We start from the raw sequence: 22,697 nt of genomic DNA, 5'->3' as shown, positions 1-22,697 counted from the left end.
ACAGAGGAGGGGGTGGGTGGCGCATGCGTGATGAAAGAACCTCAAGAAGGGGGATAGGCTGAGGAGTCTTTCCCAGCTTTGGAGATCAACACCGACGATGGCGGCGGAGGCGACAGCGGGAACCTTACTAGAAGCGACATCCTCGGCCCAGTTCCAGGATTTGCTGCAGCGGCCGGACAGGTGGGTTCCCAGCCGCCTTTTCGCGGTTTCGAGGTTCCGTTTCCTTGGGACGGGGAAGAGCAAAGAGCCACTGCCAAGTATCGGTTGCGCCGGGCTGGTGCTCTGGTGGAGATTTAAATGCGTAATTCTCGTGTAGATATGGCTCGAATTTCAACTTTCATTGTGGAAAGCTCTGCCGTTAAGGTTTCATGTTTTTTTATTACCCAGCCACCCTTTGATTAAAGTTTTTGCTGGCTAGGGAATAGAAGAGGGGTCCCCAAAGTGGTCCGTATGGAACCCCAAGAGGCTGTCCAGGAGATCTATATCATCATCATCATCATCTATAGTAGCACTGTCTATGGAGAGTCTTCCGTCTGTGAGGCATCTGTGGCACTGTTAGTTAAACCAGCATTTATTAAATTATTTTCACGTTAACAGTGTGAAACTCCATGAAGGAGTTGATGTGCTAAAGAGTTTGGGGAGCCCTGGTCTAGGGTATTTTCAGGTTGCCTGGTTGGAGATGGCCAGCATGAATTGTGGAAGCTTTCCTAAGAGTAAGAAGGTAAGTTGAATTTATTTCCAGAAAAAGGTACCCTCTGTTTTCTGACAGAAATGGTACTAGTGAAAGTCAATGGAGATTCTCAGTCATCCAGGTCATAGTTATCCCAAAAATGCTTTTTCACGAGACAGCTGGACTTTCTTGTTTTTCTTTGAAGATGTTTCGGATGGATGAGAAGCGAAACGTCTTCAAAGAAAAACAAGAAAGTCCAGCTGTCTCGTGAAAAAGCATCTTTGGGATACTGGTGGACCTGTCTCTTGATGCAATACATGCAAACACATACACACACCCTTACACCTTTATGCAGCCTTATTCGTTTGACCCCAGACCAGAAGATTCCCGTGCTTTTTTTCCTCTCCCTGCAAATGGTCATGGTTTTGTCAAACTTAATTGCAGTTCATCTCCTCACTCTGCGGGTCTCATTTTAATCCCATTCAGCATCTTTTCTGTAAACAATTAGGACATAAAGGAAAATGTTTCTGTGACTATATGGTGGTCATTCATCTGCCCATCACATCCTTCAGCCATTGGACCTGGCACTCTTTAAGTATCATATTCATCCCCTACTCTGCTCATGTTAGAATGATTGGGTTCTTTGGTGGGAAGATGGTGTTCAACAGAACAGCATTTGAGAATGATGAGACAGAAGTAAAAAGGCTTTATAAGTAGTCTGGGTGGGCATGAGAACAGTGTAGGTCAATTCATCTGGGAATATTGAAGCTGAATGGAAAAGAGATTTGTAACAAATATGTTAATACTGTATGTCAAATCTCACAGATTTCAATGAAATCATGTCTGGATTCCACCTATTAAAATTTACAGTGTGTTGACAGGTTGCCTCCTTTCTGTTCTTTAACTGTAGAATCTTTCTGATAAAACTCTAGTTCATCATCATAATGTAGATAGGTTGAATTTAAAGAGAAAGATATGGGGACGCTAAGAACCCTCCAAAGGAGTAGTAGTATCTCATCCTTACATTCTTTTTTTATGTTATTTACCATTAATAAATAGGTAAATCCTGTGTTGGGGATGCATACAGGTAATCCTTAATTTATGATACAATTGGGACCAGAATTTCTGTTCTTAAGCAAAGCAGTTATTATGTGACTGGGGCCTGATTTTATGATCTTTTTTGCCATGGTTTTTAAGCAAATCATTACATAGTCATTAAGCAAATCCAGCTTCTGCCAATGAATTTGCTTGTCAGAAGCTGGCTGGGAAGATCGTGAACGGCAATTACATGACCTGGAACACTGGGGATGCTGTGATAGTTGTAAGTGTGAATATCAGTTGTAAGTCACTTTTTTCAGTGACATTGTAACTTTGAACAGTCACTAAACAAATGATTGTAAGTCAAGGGCTACTATGGTTCCTTAGTTTCTTATGTGTATCTTTATTTTTTTTTTCCACTGAAAATCAAATAATTAAGCAGAAATTTGGTTTGCTACTCCAGTTTCATCTCGTTTCTTATTATTTTCATGATTGAATTGAACTAGAGAGGGAATGCATGAACTGTGTGTATTATTCCTGTAGAACTAGTTTTTGTGCTGAGCAAGGAAATATTAAAATAAAACCCTGATCTTGCTGAATGTAGAGTTTGGCCCCAAGGAGTCTTGCAACCTATGAATATGTATGAACATAGAGGTGAGAGAAGGGCATTATCTTCTTCACATTTTAGAAAATGAGAATGAGAGCATAAAGCTGTATTTAGGTTGGAAAAGCTGAGTTTTGCGAGTGACTCAGCAGGACAAAGATTTAATCCAAGGTGTATTAATTGTTTTTCTTACATACTGGTACAGTACAGTTTTAAGAAATAGGTACAGATCCATTTTAGATAGAATTATTCTAGGTGAAAGTATAAATAACATAGTTCATAGAAATGAAATAAAAATATGTGTGGGGAAGATGTTAGAATTCTTTTTTGTATATCCTTCACCGAAATATCTTTCTAAAGATGGAATGTGTGTGTATCCCAAATGGTGTAAAAAAAGAAAATAGAAAGTAAAAAATATATAGTAAAGAACAAGAAAAATATATGAAGAAATGACTTTCCCAATATCACAATAAGAATAAACAATTTTAGTAACTTATTTTCTTAAAATGTAATAAAGATCTTTTTCCCATATCCCATCTCATATCTACAAACAAATCCACAAAACTTTGTCATTACAGTTCTGATGTCAGCAAAAGTCTATTAAGAGCTACCAGAGATAACAATATATTAATTTTAGCCTTGATAAAAAAAATAACTCTATATTGCTTCTTTTTACTTCTAATAACCTTGATTTTTTGTCCCTATCAAATAATGAGGGGATTGCAACCAGGCCGCAGAAACGGCCGACAAGCAATGTGCATCCTCATGTGTGCAAGCAACGGGTGAGCATGTGTGCGAGCAGTGTGCGTGCACACTCCATTTGCACAAATGGAGCTACATGAGTGCGCTTCCCGCTGCTCACGTGGAACCATCCCATCTTTCTCTTCCCGCTGGTCTGCAAAAACCAGAAATGTTGAGGAACTCTGTTCTATGGTAAAACTTGTTCCTCTTCCCATAACATATTCTAAACACAGCTTATCAATAGAAGCAGATACTCTTAAAAATTAACTTTCTGGGTCCATTGTTTAAAAATATTCTTCAGTGTGTTCAATGTTAAAATATTCTGCTCCATTTTTATATTAGTAAGTCAAGTGTTTTTTTCCTTTAATTGTAATATTTAGTTCTAGTTCCTTTTAGTTCCTTCAATATCCTATCCTATCCTATCATTTTTTTTAAAAAAATCATTTTTTTGGCATTTTCCCACAGGAAGGACTCTTATAATTAATTCCAAAATTTTATTTCACATCCATCTGAACCCTTAGTCTGCTTATATCTTCCCAGCCACAAAGTTCTATTCATTCTTTTGCTGTTTATTCCAAACATTTAAAAAAAATATCTTTAAACTTCTCTTTAAAATTTCTTTTGCTAAGACTGAGGGAAACTCACTGGGTGTTTTCAGACTTGTCAATCCAAAGATTCCTGTGAGCGGAAAAGCAGTTAAAAGCAGTGAAAGTGATTTGAAAAAAGAAGCATGTGAATCCAATGTTTGAAGGCACTGACTGTGGTTTGAGCAAGATGGCTATTCCCTTGCCTCCCAGAGCTCTAAACCCACTAGAGACCACTGTCTTGTCTCCTCGCAAGGTGCAATTGACTGGAACACTTGGAGGTGATCTCAGGTCTTCTCCTTATCTGAAGTGGAATTATGAGGAGCTGGTCAACTTGCTGGCTCTTCATTCTATCAAGGTCACCTGCTTTGCTTTTAGAGGAACTGTCTTCAGTTCACCATTTTGTCCCTGGAAGTTCAAAAAGTGAAAAAAAAAGTTTCTTTTTCATAGCTTTCTATGCAGAATGTTTTTAACTACAACTGAGCGAGTAGGAGTCAGTACCAGCAGTTACCTGAGAAGTAAAGTAGTACTTCCATCTTTTGTAACTCCTGCGGTTATACAGAGAATGGTTGGATTGGAAGTCTTTGATATTCAGCTTCCCACTGAGGAGCAGCTGTCAGGGTCTATTCTTTGGCAGCAGTAAATGGGATGTGAAGGGAACGGCAATGAATGTGAGCTGAATTTGGATCAGCCTTGGGCAGAATCAGTAGCTAGGCTGCAGGGAATATAGGGACTGGTAATATATCATGTCAAAATCTTGGCCTGTTGCTACTGTCTTTTGACTGACAAGTGGTTCTCTTTAGGCAAAGAGGAGGTTTTTTTCCCAGTGCCAAATTCGTACACTGTGCCTCTAGTTGCTTTTTACATTGCTCTGGTCTTCAAAAAATATCTGATTACTATGTGTTTCCTTTTTTCTTATTGCAGGTCTTTAGTGGTGGTTCATTTCTGGGCCCCATGGGCTCCTCAGTGTGTTCAGATGAATAATGTCATGGCTGAACTAGCAAAAGAGCATCCACAGGTTATGTTTGTGAAAGTAAGTCAATACATGTGTGATTGCTGACTTTGTAAATGCAGAAAAACAACAAAAAAAGTCCTGCTATTCTAAATTAAATTAAAAAAAAATGTGAATTGGGGCAAGTGATTTTTGTCAACCTCACAATTATTTTCCATTTTCATTGGTGGCATATCAAATGCTTTCTTTAGTGAAAGTGAATATTTCCTAAACTCTTACTTGTAAACCAGGATAAACTTTTAAAATATGGATATAGAAGGGGGGAGGGATAATGCTTGCCCATCCAGAAAATGATGCAGCACAGTCTTCACTCATAAACATCAGGATTGTGGATTGTGTCAACAGTGACATTAAAAGCGGCTATGTTCCAAACATTCTTGCCATGCTTTATTTTTAATAGATCCTTTATAGAGGATTTTGAAATTAAGAAAGCATACAATAAGTCCTTGATTTAACAAACTAATGGGGGAAGGATCACATTAGAGATGAATGTCAAATGAAAGGTAAATGGGGTATTACACGTACTGTATATAAGATGTGCATAATATGTTTTGGACTGCCATCCTGGGTATAGGAATATTTACGTTTTCTAGTAAGATGTTTCAAATAATCAAGGAAAAATAAGTCTACTATACATGTAGTCATGTATATCTGTGTGCTATAATACGTATACTTGGAATTAGTAAAATGCAAAATTGGTGGAAATTTTGAAATGACAAGATTTTGATAAAGAGCATTTTAAAAAGAAAACTTGCCATAAACTGAAATATACGTAACACTTTAAAAAAATACTTTATGGAAATTAATTTTCCTTAATACTTTATGAAGTATGTTATATAACCTGGTTTGTTTGGTATATCAGATTGTAAAACCATATATTGTTAAATGCATTGATATTTATTTAAAATTTAATTTAAAATAAATAAGGCTTTTCTGCATTTATTTTGTGATAAAACGTTGAAGTCAAAAACTGAAGAAATTACCAATATTATAGAAACATTAAATGTTTCTGCTTTATTTCTTGCTGTATCGCTAAGCGAAGGATTAAGGCTTAGAGTACACATTTTGCCATATGAAGTTTATTCTAAATCAGTCTCAGTTGTTGAATATTAAAAGTACCATTACTACCAACAGTTTTTGTCACTTCTGAATCTTTGATATGCATACTTTCTTTATAGAGGAAGAGAATGCAACATGTAGCTATCACTCCTGAAATCTTAAATAAAATGAGAAAAATAAGAACACCTAAGACCCAGTCTATAATGCATTCTGTGTATTCATAGGTAATATGTGGTGATACAGTGTTACAGGTTGTCCTTGTTAATGACCCTAATTATGACTGGCAATTCTGCTGCTAAGCGAATTAGTTACTAAGTGTTGTTTCATTTTGTAGAGAGGTGCAAGATTTATCCTATAGACCCCCATATAAGGCATTTCCCTACTTGGATACCAGCTTGATATACAGACTTCAGCTCCCAGAAGTCTCAACTAGGAGTGTGATAGCCAGATACAAGCTGAAGTCGTCAGGTTTGGAGGAGAGCAAGTTTAAGAAAGCTACCCTAAGCTGTTATGTATCTAGAGTTATATATTAATCAATTTTTCATAATTAATGGTTTTTAAAATATTTTAAGCATAGCTACTGAATGCTCAGATGAATATTTCTGGTTGTTACAGTGAATGAAAGCTAGCAGCATTACTTCTATTTATTAACATATACCTTCACACCAAAGTTTGTGTCTTAAATGTTTATATAGTTTTAGATTGTTTTGTTATTCAAATACTTCATTCAGTTGTGTAGTTTTGAACTACTATATTATGTTTATATTATGCAAAGAAGTGTTTATTTGCCACTTCCAGAAAAAATATTTTGAATTATTTCAAAATATGTTCAACTTCAAAACATCTGGATGTTACTAGATAGGAAAAACACCCTTTCTATGGTCAAATAATCAGTTTTTGAGCTATTTATATTTTAATCCTAAAAGTCACCAACTCTTACTTTGTCATTATAATACATTTATATTACATGTAACAGACACAATTTGATGATTAAAGTATTATAATTAATGCTTTATTATAACTATGCATTATGATTAAGGCCTAAGTGTCTGTTACACTTGCTTATTTTTTATCTCCAAAATGTTCAGCATTCCCATTAATAGTTTCCAAAGTGTGCAAGATTAGATCAGGACTTCTATAGTTGTACGTGGAAGCCTCATTCCAAATTGCACTTTTGCAGTTTGATATTGGATTGTCAATTTCTCTTGTCAACTTAGTAATGCGCTAATATCTAATGGTCTTTCAGGAGTTAAAAACTAAAATGTACCAGGCATCAATAGTTTATTGAAGAAATACTCCTTTTTTTTTCCTTCATAATTTGCAGAAGGCTGGAAATGTCAGTCATGATGTACTGCCTCTTGAAATTAGTCAATAGAGCAAACAGCAAGAATTGCTGTGGGCAGAAAATAAGCACTGTAATCATGACATAACTGGGGTCAGTGATTTATGGATTTCAATATAGTAGTAGCTGCATATGATTGAAAATTTACTAGGTCACTAGTGCACCACGAATTTTATTCACAGCCTCTAGGCATCTTTTGAAATGTGCAACAAAATAAAAACCTCTGAACCTGTTTTGACATGGCAGGCTCAGTGGATGACAAGCCTGCCCTGTGAGTTTCATTTAAATGCAAATGTGTCACAAACTTTTGCACTGAAATCCTTTTTAAACATTTAACATGACTAAAAGAACAGTGTAGACAAGATCAGCCAGTGCAGTCCAAACTATAAATAAGCTTTTGGAAACGAAATCATATTTCTTTCTTTTTTTTAAAAAAAAGCTGGAAGCTGAAGCAGTGCCCGAAGTATCTGAAAAATATGAAATTTCTTCTGTTCCAACATTCTTGTTTTTTAAGGTAAACTTATTTTATCTTTCTTGAATTAATGCTTTGGCGGAAATACATTATTTCCAGTACTGGTTAGATAAATGTTGAGGTAATATTCAATTTATATAAAAATGTTTTATATAAAAATGTTAGGGATGTCATGATTAAGTTATATAGAATTTCTGTTTTTTAAATATTGCCTCAGAAGGTATTTACAAGAAACTACATTTCAGTTATTGTACTGTTAAATAACCATGTTAAAATCAATTTCATATCTAAGCTCATTGTGATGACTTAGTTACTAGATATTTTAGAAGTTGTGTTTTAATCATTTTGATTCTTATGCCCACTGATGACTTTACTAATTTACTATGCTTTGTGAATGGGTTTACAGAACCTCCTTCTGTTTCATAACTTCTTGTGAAATGAACTTTACACCAGCTGCTGTATTTGAAATTTTCTTATAGCTTTTAGTAAGGCAATATGATTTTGTTCTCTATCTTACGGTGATCATTTTTAGAAATATATTCTTGTAGCCTTTGCAAATTGTTCAAAGCAGCTACTGCCTATTGACAGAATTCCCAGAAAATTGATCGATTGGATGGCGCTCATGCACCAGAACTGACCAAAAAAGTTCAGCGTCATGCATCTAGTCTGACTCTTTCATCTGCTTCTGCTGATAATGAAAAAGAGGACCTTAACTCACGACTCAAGAAACTGATTAATGCCGCACCTTGCATGTTGTTTATGAAGGGAACATCTCATGAACCTCGTTGTGGTAAGAATTATTTTAAATGTTTGTATAGTGGGGCAATTTATTATACGATTTTGTGTTGTAAGTTTTTTAAAAAAAATCTGATTTCTGCTCAAGAGTGATCAATCCTCTTTTTAGCAATACTACTAGTTCACTCATTTAGCCTGGGCACTAAATAGTGGATGACACAATTGCCTTGGTGCTACTTTAATTGCAACTATGCTACATCCAAGTCTGGTTTTCTGGGTTCAGGAGATTTAGGAGTTGTTGTTAGGTTAAGAATACTGTAGATTATTTTGAATAGAAAGGGGAACAGGGAAGGAGATAATAGAGGTTGTCCTATATGGGGTATATGAAGAAAAGGTTATGTAAAATCTTTGCTTACAGAGATACCACTCTTGTGGACTGAAACTATTCCAGCATTGGCAGATCAGAGTATAATTATTCTAGTCCAGTGGTTCTCAACCTTTTTAATGCCGCGACCCCAACCGGTCGTAAGTCGAGGACTAAACCGGTCGTAAGTCGAGGACTAAACCGGTCATAAGTCGAGGACTAAACCGGTCATAAGTCGAGGGCTACCCAACCGGTCGTAAGTCGAGGACTTTCCCTGCCCGGGAGCGCCGCGCATGCGTGGTTCCTCCCCCTGCGCCGGCCGAGGCGTAGCTGGCAAGTGGCAGAGACAGAGCAGGCCGACCACCAGCTGGCCCAGCCCAAGGGAGGTAAGGCACCCGCTGGAAAAGGGAAAAAAAATGGCGGACAAAAAAAATGGCAGACAGCCTTGCTTGGCGACCCCCGTGAAATGGTCGATCGGCCCCAAATGGGGTCCCGACCCACAGGTTGAGAACCACTGTTCTAGTCTCTTCTAATCCACACAAAAAAAACCTTAACACTTAAAGTAGAGTAATGTTTTACGTGTGAAAAATGGGCAAATGGTTGGAGTAATTTCTTTCATATATATAACATGGATCAATGAGCCACGCAGCTGGATTTCTGAGGAGAAGAAAGCTTCATCCACTTCAAGATAATGCCTGTACCCTTTAAGTTAGTACTCTGTCTGTTGTTCTCTCTCTGCAAGGAGCTTGGAACACCTGAATATTTGATAATCATTCAGCTATATTTATATCTAAGTATGTGTAAAAGATTCCAAATTTGTTTATAAACTTCTATATAGTGCCTGTATAACTTCTGAGTAATATCTGTTAGTGACAAAAATGGATCTCTTGTAATAATATCTAAAGGATTCATCGTTAAGGAGATAGTTGTTTGATGAATGAACCAAATTTATCATTACCCTTCTCTTTATGCATTTTATTCATATTTTTATTCATTTTCTTTGCTGTCAAAATATTTCTGTCTCTAATTTAAATTTGCTATGCCATTGGTTTGCCATAGGTACTGTCCTATATAAATTGTTTCTTTCAGAAATGTACATTCTTTGACTCAAAACCATTCATTTACCAACTGTTCAAAGATGCAATGGCACTGAAAAAAAATGTCAACCGGTCCTTGCACTTACGACCATCACAGCATCTCCACAGCATCCCCACTGTCACACAGTCCAAATTCAGGTGCTTGGCAATCAGCATGTATTTACAATGGTTGCAAGGTTCTGGGGTCACATTATTGCCATTCACGACAATCCCAGCTGGCTTCCAACAAGCAAAGTCAATGGGGGAAGTTGGATTAATTTAATATTGTGTGATTCACTTAGGAACTACAGTGATTCGTTTAATAACAGTGGCAAAAAAGGTCATAAAACTGGATGTGATTCACTTTTTTGTTTAGCAACGGAAATTCTCATTCTCATGCATTTTCAGTTATTGAATTTAGTGTAATACTGATTGATAAGCTATGCATGCATACTCATTCCAGAACAGCAAGGACCAGAAAATAAATGAATGTGAGGAAGAGATGGGTTTTAGTTATTCCTTGGCTGCTGCTGTATCTGTATAAATCTCATGCAAATTTATAACAGCAGCTTATCTGTGTTTTGGCTCTTACTTCCTCAGGAAGCTTATAAAAATAGTTACGAATGTATATTATAAAATTCTCTAGATTGCCTTATAAACACCGCATAACCGCTTGCAGGACAGGATATCAGCTACATAGAGTTACTTGTTCTAAAGTTCCTAACAGATTGTGTCCAGGCTAATTGCCATAAGAAAGACAATGGTTTGCATTTGTAACTGAGGGTAATTGATCATTGAAACCAGCAATCCTTATTATGGCTGGTATTTCATCACTGCCTATGTAAAATCTATTTACAACAATGCTACATTTCATCTGTGCTCTAGCTCTCTGCTTATACTGTGTTTTCCGGAAAATAAGACCAGGTCTTATTTTATATATTTTTTTTGGTTCCAAAAGAGGAACCAGGTCTTATTTTCAGGGGATGTCTTTTATACTCACCTCTGGCACCGACAGTCCCGCCTATCCGGTCCATTTCTTCTGCGGCCGAAGGAGCAGCTTCATTCTGCAGCTGCATTCCGGCCTGCGTTTTGCAGTCAGGCCTTTTTGGAAGGCCTCTGCAGCTGAGTACCAAGCTATGGATTCAATCCATAGCTTGGTTCTCTGCTGCAGAGGTCTTGCAGATTGAGGTCTTGCAGTTTGAATCCATAGCTTGGTACTTGACTGCAGAGGTCTTCTGGAAAGGTCTGTGACTGAGAAATGCAGGCCTGGCTGCAGAAGATTCCACAGAAGAAGTGGGTCAGCGAGGAGAGGCCTGGCTGCAACAGTAAACGGGTGTGGGGCATGTGGGGCAGCTCCACACCCCCCCACCTTAGCTTGATTTTTAGGCATGCACCTCGCCCCAAAACTAAGGCTTATTTTGGGGGTAGGGCTTGTATTAGGCCCATCTCCAAAATTCAAGCTAGGGCTTATTTTTGGGGTAGGCCTTACTTTTGGGGAAACACGATAGGTGTTATATAACAATTATACATAACTTTCTATCTCTTCCAGTGTATATTCTCATTATGCAGCCTTGGTCTTGGTCTTAAATGTACGCTTCAGACATGCTTTCATTAGCTTTTGTATTGCTCAGATTGCATTGGTTTTAAAAAGTCAAATATTTTGTTATGGGAATAAAGTACTGTTGGCACTTTATCCCTAAGCATAATATTTTCAGCCTGCTACTTTAACCCTTAAAAATGAAGTCCCATCAATCAATCTTTTTGTCTGTTTATAGTTGCCTACAGCTAAAATAAAGTGCTCGCTCTCTTTCTTTAGAAGCCTCTTACTGTAGAAATGAATTAATATATTGGTAGCATAATAACCATCAGCAATCACCCTGTAGCTGTTTACTAATGAACTCCCAGATGAATGGGGAAAGAAGGGAGATCAGGATCCTTGTTTCACTCGAGGCAGTACAAGAACTTAATGCTTCAGTTGTATGAAGAAAAACAACTTATACATCATATAAATAAATACTGTTTGCTCTTGGCTCAAAATGCAGATTACGAAGACCTCAAGCTACAGTACAAAACAAAAGTAATGGGAAAATTTGCCAGATAAAAATCTTGTATAGGTTCCTTAGAATGTGCACTTATTTTAAAACTGTCATAATATATCTGGTGTTTTAGAACTTTCTGTAAATTGGGCAATATTTTTCAGATACCATGCAAAGCTATGAATATATAGCAACACATGTAGACACATAAGGAAGGTTTCTGTTTTGTAAGGAAAAAATTTAAATATAGTAGACGAGATTATACACACATACACGTACAATATATAATCAGTTTTCTAGGTAGTTTTATTATTTTTGTTTAAATGGAGTTAATAATAAAATAACATGTTTAATTCTGAAATATAAATATGAAATATCGCAGTTGTACAGTTGGGATTAAGGATATGGGTAAGTGATCCTATCTCACTAGGCCCTTCTCCTCCTATGCTCTCCCCTACTTGGCTGATGTTCAGTTTTATACCTTGAATTATTAAAATGTTTGTTAATTGACATTAAGCAAGAATTCTCTTGTTGAGGTCAGTTATGAACTCTCTATTAATGTGAATATATTTTCAATAACATCACAGCTGGGGAGGAAGAAAAACATGTTATCAGGGGTTGATAATGGTGCCTGGAATAAAATTATAGAGTTTGTGTAGAAACCACATACAATATAGAATAACAAGATTGTAAGGGACCTTTGAGATGTTCTACACCAACCTCCTGTTCAAGCTGGAGATGACACTTTGGAGAAATGTTTGTCTAATCCCTTCTTGAAAACATCCAGTGATAGAACACCCACAACTTTTGGAAGCAAGTTATTCCAATGATTAATTGTTCTCACTGTAGGAAATTTCTCCTTAGTTCTAAGTTGGATCTCTTTTTAATGATCTTCTACCCATTACTTTTTGTCCTGCCTTAAGGTGCTTTGGAAAATAGGTTGACCCCCCTCTTCTCTGTGACAGCCCCTCAAGTATTGGAAGACTGCTATCATGTCATCCCTAGTCCTTCTCTTCGTAAGACTAGACATATCCCTTATTTTACCATAATTTAATTTTGTGGGAGACTTCTTTTAGTTAAAGATCGATACAACCTCATTAAATATTGTGCTTTTTTCTTTTTGTCTCTCACCCCCCCCACATCTTCCAGGTTTCAGCAGACAAGTGATAGAAATTCTTAACAAACATAACATTGTGTTTAGCAGCTTTGATATATTTTCTGATGAAGAAGTGCGCCAAGGTCTAAAAACATACTCCAACTGGCCTACTTATCCACAGTTATATGTAAACGGAGAGCTTATAGGCGGACTGGATATTGTTAAGGTTAGAAACTAAAATTATCTGTTTCTTTTTTTTAAACAAATCTAATTAAAAAGTATTTTTATAAATACAAAATTATTGTATTTTAGGAGCTTGAGGCTTCAGGAGAATTGGATACAGTCTGCCCTAAGGCCCACAAATTAGAAGACAGGTATGATGCATTTTGTTTTCTGTTTATTGTAAAGAAGAAAATGGATATATCCCATGATTGAATTTAATTGCTGTCCACTTTATAGTATTGTTAATTTTCTTTTTCATGCTACAGAAGAAAACTTGTACAGAAATGTGTATTATATGTGCATGAGCATCTTTTTTCTTTTTAGTGTTTTTCAGCTTGATTTCTATTTTTCTATACCTAATTAAGTGTAAGAATATTCATTGCTGTTCTATAAAATGATGATTGCTAACTCAGATTAGTCCCAACCAGCTTGGTCAGTCATCAAGGATGGAAAAAATATTGTCTGTATTCATTGGAAAACTGATAAGTTATTATTTTCTATACTAATGGCTTAAGGAGTCTTTATGTTCAGTTCTTTCAAGTACAAACATTATAATTTTCTAAAATTCCTCGAGATAGCATGACTTACATAAAAAAATAGTTATGCAAAACATTTCTAGATCAAAATAGTTTTATCCCAGAATGTTACATTCTGAAGTTTTGAAGAGCCTTTGTCCCTACTTGGAATGACATGTTCCAGTCAGAAAAATGGATTTTGAGGTGGGAATATTTCTAGTAACTTTGCCATCATATTGTAATAGTGCTTGTAAGACTGAAACTGATATTCTGGTGTAGGAATCTTCTTCATTTCATTTGTGGAAGTTCCCTTTGCCTTTATCATGTTGACTAGGTGTCCCCAACCCCCCGGGACATGGCCTGTTACTGGGCTGCAGTCTGTTCAAAACCAGGCTGCAGAAGCAGCAGATAAGTGTGCACTCCACTTGTGCATGCAACAGGTGGATGAGCGTGCATACACAGCTCTATTTGTGCGAGCAGCAGGTGCATGTCCCACCACGTGCATATGGAGCTGGGCGTGTGCGCTTGCTATGCTCCTTGCATAGAACCATCTCCTCTCTCCCCCACCACCAGTCCACAAAGCTGGAAAGGCTGGAGACCGCTGATGTTGACTATACATAGTACTAGGCACAGATTTGCTGAGATTTTACCGTTATTTTATTACCCGTGTATATTAGCTATTCTCATTGTTAACTGCCATCACAGAGCCAAAAATCTTAATGCTTGTTAATTAAAATAGCTTTACTGCAGGATTCTAACAAGGCAGAGTATAGAAGAAAAACATGTCCCATTATTTATGAAATCTAATTGAATAATCATGATTATATTAGAAACTGAATAAAGTTGACAAAAGTGGTTTCAAGGTACTAAAGCATCACCGTTATTCTTTGGATTATTGTGAAGTAATTCCTACTACGTTAAGTAGAGATTAAATGCTGTGATTCTGGCTGGAATTCTGAGGGAAAAAAAGTCTATGCATGAGAATCCATTGCTAGCTATTTTTTTTAGAAATTTGTATCTTTGTTATTGAAATAGTTGCCTTGAAAAGATGGGATGAACCACATCTGTTTCTTTATTAAAGTTTGTTCCCCATTTTTGGAATAAATGTTACATTTTCCTTTGGCTAAACATTATTGTAAATTCATGAGAATAATTGGAAGTTACTACTTCTGTGTAGGTTACATTAACCTTATTTGCAAAAACAAACTAAATGTTACTCTTTCATGCATTTATAATATAAATCAGTAATTGTAAATAGCCAATTTTAGAGATTCTTTAAATTTATATATGGAAAAGTATTGGTAGAAAATAATTTTAAAAACCATATCTTGTTATGAGAGAACAATAAGCAAACATTAAATTGTTGAAAGAACAGTGACACATTTCAGTGAAAATCTATTTTTGATCTATATTCTCTTACACCAGGGGTGTCAAACTCGCAACGTCACGTGACATGTCGTGACGTGATGTATCGCGACTTGTTTTTCATTGTCGGCAATGGGGTGGGCGCGGTTTCATCATGATATATCTGGCCCTGTCTTACAAGTTAATGTTCAGATTTTATCAATCTTTTCATTTTCCAGGCTCAAAGATTTAATAAACAAGGCCCCTGTGATGCTCTTCATGAAAGGGAATAAACAGGTAAGATTTGTAAAAATGTTTTAGCTTGATGACCATTGCAGCTTATTACAATAATGCATTACAGTGAAGGAAAAAAATATTTGATCTCCTGCTTTGTGCATTTGCCCACTGATAAAGAAATAATCAGTCTATAATTTTAATGGTAGTTTTATTTTAACAGTGAGAGACAGAATAACAACAAAAAAATCCAGAAAAACGCACTTTAAAAAAGTTAGTGCTCCTAATCTCAGCTTGTTACTTGTATAAAAGATACCTGTCCACAGAAGCAATCAATCAGATTCCAAACTCTCCACCATGGTCAAGACCAAAGAACTGTCCAAGGATGTCAAGGACAAGGTTGAAGACCTACACAAAATTGAACTTGGATGATAATTAAAGTTGCAGTTTCACTTACCAACCACTTCACTTAATGACCTAGTTGCCAGTTCCAATTGTGGTTACTAAATAAGGACTACTTGCAACCATGCTTTCATGTGTAGTTAGGTAGATAGACATGTAGAAAGTTCACAGTGGACTATACTGCATATTTGATAAACTGGTATAAATATTCTGAGGTGAGGGCTGGGGAAAAATTGTTCTTGTGGTTTATTACATGATTTAGGTTTCTGTGTTAGATGTTAAAGTCAAATGTACTAATCAGGATTTTCTGCCATGTTCATTTTTAGAATGTCTTGTTCTTTCTTTCTTATCTATGAACTGTTCCAACCTGTTGCCTTCTAATATTTTGGAAATTAAAATAATGATATGAGTAGTAATCCACTGTCTCTTGAAGATTTCAGGTTGGAAAATGTAAACATCCAAAAACTATCTTACATTTTTAAAATCAATTTGCCAGAAGTCGCAACTTTAAAATTTATACATATGTGTTAATATAGTAGAAAACAACGGTTTGTACTTTTATTCTTATTTTAGATGGCAAAGTGTGGATTCAGCAAGCAGATTATAGAAATTCTAAATAATACTGGGTATGTAACTAATGTATTGTCTTAAATCATGTATTTTGTTAGGGCACCTAATCCTAACCCTAACCCCCATTTCCATTCATCAGTGGTTCTCTCAATGGCAAGCTACTGAACTTGGATTCTAATTGCGTCATCTCAGTAGTCAGTTTAGGACTGTAATGCTAATCTTGCTAACTATATACATGAGAATTAGCTCTCATGTTCAAGATCTTTTGTTCAAGTTTCCATCTCTGTCCCTCTTAGATTTTACTTTAAATCCCCTTGTTCAAGTTCAGTATGCTTTGATTATATGTTCTAACCACTCTTTCTTATTAAGTGTTAGGATTCTTTTTTTAAAATTCTCCAATTAGATTTACCCAGACTCAAAAGAGCCACAAAAGCAGTGAACTCTGGACAGATTTTTTTTTTTGGGGGGGGGGGGAAAGGGTTTGGGAGTGTTTTATTTTGAAAAATAAAAACAAGGTATAAATTATGAAACTTACTAATTTATATGTTAGTGTTGTATACAGGTATTCCTCGAGTTACGACAGTGCAGTTAGCGATCGTTCAAAATTATGACATTCGTCCCAAGGTTACGCATGTTGTAGCACCACAATGGTCATTCGCCGTTGGTTACGACCTACTGCAGGTTACGACCTACTGCAGAGACACTGCAACATACCCCCTGCCTATTTCCCTCCCATCCTGCCCCGCCAATTGTCTACAGACTGGGCCTGCTTTGCTAGAGTCCCGGATTCCAGGTACTCCTCCCCGTCCCATTTCCCATATGACTTTACTGTACTTTCCTTTCAAAAAGCTGCAGAAGAGGCTGATCCATGTGGCAGAGAAGCCAAAGTCATTCAGAAGCTGGTGAATCTGTAAGAATGTGAGATGTAAGGAAAACAGTTTTGCCCCATCTGATTAAAAGGCTGGATCCTCTGCCATGAGGGCCTGCAGGCATGGTTTGGGCCCAGTCTGACCAATGCTGAGCAGCCTCCTGCTTGCCGTTGACTAGCTAGTTCGAATGAGCAGCTTCAGGGATTGGGGTAACAGCAGCCAATCAAAGAGGAGTTGATTGCAGTTAAACCCTGATGAGACAAAGGAAGCAAGCTCCCCGTTGATCGGCTGCTGCTGCCCCAATTCCCTAAAGCTGTTTTGAAGAAGGAGGTTGCTGTGGCCCTGCCCAGGCCTTTTCTACTACTGTGTTTCCCTGAAAATAAGACCTGGTCTTATATTTTTTTTGCCTCCAAAAGTGGCACCAGGTCTTATTTTCGGGGTGGGGGGTGGGGTTGGGTCTTTTCCACTCACCTCGCGGTGGCGGCACGAAAAGCCATGCCCAGCTGGCCCACTTCTTCTGAGGCTGAAGGAGCAGCTTCATTCTGCAACTGAGAATGGAGCTCCGGCCTGCATTTTGCAGTCAGAGGCCTTTCCAGAAGGCCTCTGCAGCTGAGAACTGAGCTACGGATTGAATCCGTAGCTCGGTTCTCGGATGCAGAGGCCTCTGACTGTGAAATGCAGGCCAGTAGAAGAAGTAGGACAGCGAGGAGAGGCACCCCTGTCCTAGCTTGATTTTTAGGCCTGTGCCTCGCCCCAAAACTAGGGCTTATTTAAGGGGGGGAGGGCAGGGCTTATATTAGGCCCAACCTCAAAAGTCAAGCTAGGGCTTATTTTCCAGGTAGGGCTTACTTTTGGGAAAACACGGTACTGCTGGCCACATGGCCCGAAGCTGAGGTCTTTTACTCAGAAGTTGGGAAAAAGGTTTTCCTCAGATTTCACGTTCTTACAGCTTCGCCATCATCTGAATAAAACACTTTGGCTTCTCTGCCAGGGTCAGCCTCTTCTGCAGCTCTGGATATCTTCAAAAAGTAAGTAATACATGGGAAATGGGGCAGGGAGGAGTAAATGGAATTCAGGACACTAGCAAACCAGGCCCAGTCTGTGGAGACCCGGCTGGGCAGGATGGGGGGGGGGAAAGCAATTGTGAGGACCCCAGGAGAGCATGATGTATGTCAGTGGATGGGGGAGGGCTTGAGTGGCCTGCTCCAGCAGCAGGCCCCACATGCTCTTCTTCACCCTGAGATATCTCAAGTGCATTTAGCAACGTGTACATTCGATTAGTGAATGCATTGGGGAAACCAGGGAGTGATCATGTTCATTTAACATGATTCAATCAAACAAATTATCAGATTACAAATGTAATTGGCAGGCTCTATTACTTCCTAACTTGAGGATTACCTGTATAGCCTCTATCCCAGAGGTCACCAACCTTTTTCGGTTGGCGTACCGGAGGGAAAGGGAGGGGGGAAGCATTTTACACGTGCGTGTGTAAGCAAGCACACATTGCAAATGGGGCGGGGCTAGCACCCATGTGATACTAGCCCTGTTTCCATGCCCCATGGCGCGGCACCACCAATTATTGCACCCCGCAGCGCGGAGGCAGCCCTTTTTCACGCCCTGTGGCGCAATGGCGTCCCATTTTGTGCCCCAAGGCAGTGCAGTGCTCTGTTTTTACGTCTCGAGACTCAGCAGCATTCTGTTTTCGTGCCACGCAGTGCAGTAGCATCCCATTTTCGTGCCCTGGGGCGCGGCAGCGACCTGTTTTTGCACCCCAGGGCATGTCATCCTGTTTTTGAGTTGCGGCCGTGCCCCATTTTCGCCCACGGCCCTAGCACATGTGGGGGTGCTCTATCCTATATTACTATATTATCCTATATTGCTATAGCAATCACTATTACAATAGTACTATCTACTTCGTAGTAGTACTATTATATAGTAATGTTTTCTTCTTAAAAATATTGTTCTGCCTTAATTTCTCCCTCTGGAATTTCTTCTGCTTTTTTCTTTTGTTACTTTTGTTACTAACCAGGATACTTGCAACTTTCCATGTTGTGCTTTTATACTTATACTTTTCCTTGCTTTTCCCCTGGACCATTCACTCGGTTTAAAGGAAAAACACCTTCATTTATTTGGCTGTTTTATTCTGTTGGCTGGTGGCTGCAGGACTGCCAAAATAAATGTCTCCTCCATTCGCCTTCTGCACCCGTTTCAAGCTTTATTGGCGATTCTGCCATGTTGACTTTGGGGAGAAGACTCAAACAGAAAGGAAGAAGGTAGCACAGATGCTGGCATTCTTTCTAAGCAGGTTGCTCCTTGAGAGTAGGGCTACCTTTCAAAACTGTTACTATTTATTTCTAGGTGAAATAATAAGTCTCAATGTCTTTTTTATTTAGTGTGGATTTTGAGACTTTTGACATACTGGAGAATGAAGAGGTATGTTGTTGATATGTAACTCTCTTATTACTGAGTATAAAAATCTATGATATGGAATATTAATTAAGTCTACATTTCTTAGGTGCGGCAAGGATTAAAGAAATATTCAAATTGGCCAACTTACCCACAGTTGTATGTGAAAGGTGAACTCGTCGGAGGCTTAGATATTGTTAAGGTGAGAAAAGAATTATTGAGAAGTTTGTAACCATTTCATTTAAAAAAATAGGTCTCTGTTTATCCATTTTGATATATTAGTTGATGTTCAGATTTATGATTTGTTACCTAATTCCTCAAGTGTTATTTTAAAGTCTTAAAAATTTGGGTCCAGTATTAAAGTTAAATCAGTGGAAATAGCTTTATCACATTTTATCAAGGCCATATTATTCCTGGTCAGTGAGAAAGTATACTCAGATTATGGAACATCTACCTCCTATGATAACTTTGCTTCCCTTTATTCATTAATTATATCTTCTTTATTCTTTCAACATTATTGGCCAGACTGGTGGGGTTTTTTTTCAGATATGATGGATTATCTTAATATCTTTTATACTGATTTTATCCTGCTATATGGTGTTTGATTTTAATTTTATTTGTGTGCTGTTCCAATAAATATATCAAAGCTAACTGTCTTTTCTTAGTCTTCCTGCCTGAAAAAAGATGAACCTGTTTTAATGAATAGCAGAGAGATGTACAAATGCAAAGTCTGGAGCCTTTTATCCAGATCATTTTCGAAGCATACACTGCTTAATGCATGCATACTGGAAAGTCAGGCTGTGGGTTTTACAAATAATTATTTCTTCACTGCCCAGCTGCCTATAGTTTGACCTACTTCTGCAGTACCTCTATAACCATTATATAGACTTCCTCTTATCATGCAAGACTATTTGTGACTAACATTTAGTAGATGACTAGTTGATTCTTATATGCAAATGCATAAATTGCATTACTTTGCACAAGTTTATTTCTGGTGCTTTTGACATTTGAAACATAATGTCTTAGAGTTTTTTTGTAACCTATCATCAGCCTAATATACTGCTGTAAAACAAACCCTTACATCTTCATTCAGTGGTTATACTAATAATAGTAATGATATGTTGTTTCTTGACATCAATCAGTTATTTGTTCTAAGAGCTATCTCTTCTTACTCCTATGGGTGCATTTAAAGATACTATTTGATTTTTAGCTGTAATCTTTAACATTATTTTTTTTCTCAAACAATATGGCGTTTTGCAAAAAAAGTGTCACATTTCTGAAAAAGAAGGTGAGATTTTATTGTATACTTTTAAAAATGGCCCTGAAGGAAAAAATAGATTTGTATTTCTTGCTCCATCTTATATTTGTGTGTGTGTGCACAATGAACAAGCATTGACTTCTAAACCTAAATACTCTGGGGTCTATTCTTGTCTTCAGTGTTTTATAGCCAATATCAAAGTCATTGTATCTCCTGAGAGGTAGAATCAATAAGTCTTATTAGTTTTTTTTAATAGGTTTATATTATTTAGCTCATGTAGTTATTTTTTTAAAACAAATGTTCAGCAGTATACTGCATTCAAAAATTATACACTGTATGGTTTTAAAGAATGTAAGATATTTTCACGTTCGTTATATGTAGATTCTATTAATTTTCCTTACATGACACAATATGTTTTGAGGCCATAGGAATCAAGATGAATCAAATGATAGAGTTCACATTTTAATCATTTTGAAAATCTACTGGGAAGTATTTTTCATCGACAGTATCATTTTCTTATTTTCTAGATCTATTTAGCAATGTTCAATAAAAATTCCATTTCTGCAGGTAGAATCCTGTGATTTCTTTTTGGGTTGATTTTAAAAACCATATCTTCTAATTGCATTTATTAAAACTATAATTAGGGCTTGAATTGTTCCAAAAACAGTTGTTCTACATTATTACCTCCCCCTCCCCAGCGTAGAACATTTAACAGGTTTTTTTATTTTCATTACCATACAAATTTCTCAGAATGTCGTTAAGCCTTGGCCCGTAATTTTTTTTTTAAGTCAGTGTCTTTTGCTCTGAATTGTTCTTGCAACCAAAGATATAATAAAATACGATTAACAGTACCCAAAAAAAGCATGCTTATAACATTTACCCTTTTCCATTCTTGTGATGTTCTCCCTGTTCATGTTTCTAGGGAAACATGAGTAGGAACAATGCAAGTGTAGAATGTCTTATAGTAAGTAGTGGTAATACTTTCTAATGTTTAAGTCCCAGAAAATTGTTGCTGTTGTGAATTACAGTACTGGATTTAGAACATGAATGTCCAGCCCTTTGGCTTGCCTGGGCTGGATTGAGTGAAGAGGAATTGTCTTGGGCTGCATATAAAACATATAATATAGACAGTGTAGATAAACCATAATAAAGTTTATGAAATTGTGGGGCTGTATTCTAACTGTCCAGGGCCATAAGAAACCCATGGACCATGGGTTGGACAAGCCTGGTTTACCTGGTCTAAGGCAAGATTCATATCTGAGGCTGGGAAGACTCCATGAAGCTGTGCCAGATAAGATTTTATAGTTGAAATATAGAAAGTTTATATGACAGATTTCTAAGATACATTGGTAGATACCCTGTTAATGAATAAAATAGCTATAGTCACCAAACTTTATGGATCCAACTTGCTTTTTTTGGTAGAGTTTTTGTAATCATATCAGTCCCTGAATGTCTTCTCCCTTTCTTCATCCAGGAACTAAATGAATCTGGTGAGTTGTCATCTATCCTGAAAGTAGAAAATTGATGCAAATGAAATACATTAATCAAGAACAACAGAAATACAAACATTGTTATTGACATTTGCACCGGAACAGGTTACAACAGAAAAAACAGAATTGCAGGTTTCTGACTTCCGTTTCATCCTTTATCAGGCCATGCTAGAGAAGTATGTAAATGTAAAATTTCATACAACTGTAAACTTGTGACCATCTTCAAACTGAATTAAAATTGAAGTTCAAATATGTATCTGAGTACTTTAATTTTTCATTCAAATCACACAAGCATCTAGCTGTCCTAGCCCTTGTTGAACTGGTAGATTTGCTCACAATTATATAGTCATTGAACTTTCTAATGTTGTGGTCTGTTGCATGTAATAAAGACATCATTATGGTGGTCCAGTCAAGTTCAAGAATGAGGATTCCATCCTATCAGAACATGAGCCATATCGTTTTAGTCATATTTTAAATAATCTGGCCAAAAGGGCCATAGTATAAAACACTTAGGGGCTTTTCCTTACTTCATTGATTGGTAATTTAATCTGAATGATC

The 22,697-nt window shown here is 37.1% G+C and overlaps 1 protein-coding gene across 1 annotated transcript; it reads left to right on the top strand.

Annotated features, from left to right (window-relative positions):
• On the top strand, positions 1-22,393 carry GLRX3 (glutaredoxin 3). The gene is made up of 11 exons (XM_015812028.1): positions 1-180; positions 4,562-4,670; positions 7,490-7,564; positions 8,111-8,312; positions 12,883-13,055; positions 13,142-13,203; positions 15,150-15,207; positions 16,120-16,172; positions 19,379-19,418; positions 19,501-19,593; positions 22,124-22,393. The coding sequence occupies exons 1-11, from the start codon at positions 98-100 to the stop codon at positions 22,172-22,174; spliced, it is 999 nt and encodes a 332-aa protein (XP_015667514.1). The 5' UTR covers positions 1-97; the 3' UTR covers positions 22,175-22,393.
• Positions 22,394-22,697: the final 304 nt, after the last annotated feature.

Source organism: Protobothrops mucrosquamatus, unplaced genomic scaffold, assembly GCF_001527695.2.
Source record: "Protobothrops mucrosquamatus isolate PMUCROS unplaced genomic scaffold, P.Mucros_1.0 scaffold62, whole genome shotgun sequence".
Taxonomy (NCBI): Eukaryota; Metazoa; Chordata; class Lepidosauria; order Squamata; family Viperidae; genus Protobothrops; species Protobothrops mucrosquamatus.
This window is presented reverse-complemented; position numbering and strand designations above follow the sequence as displayed.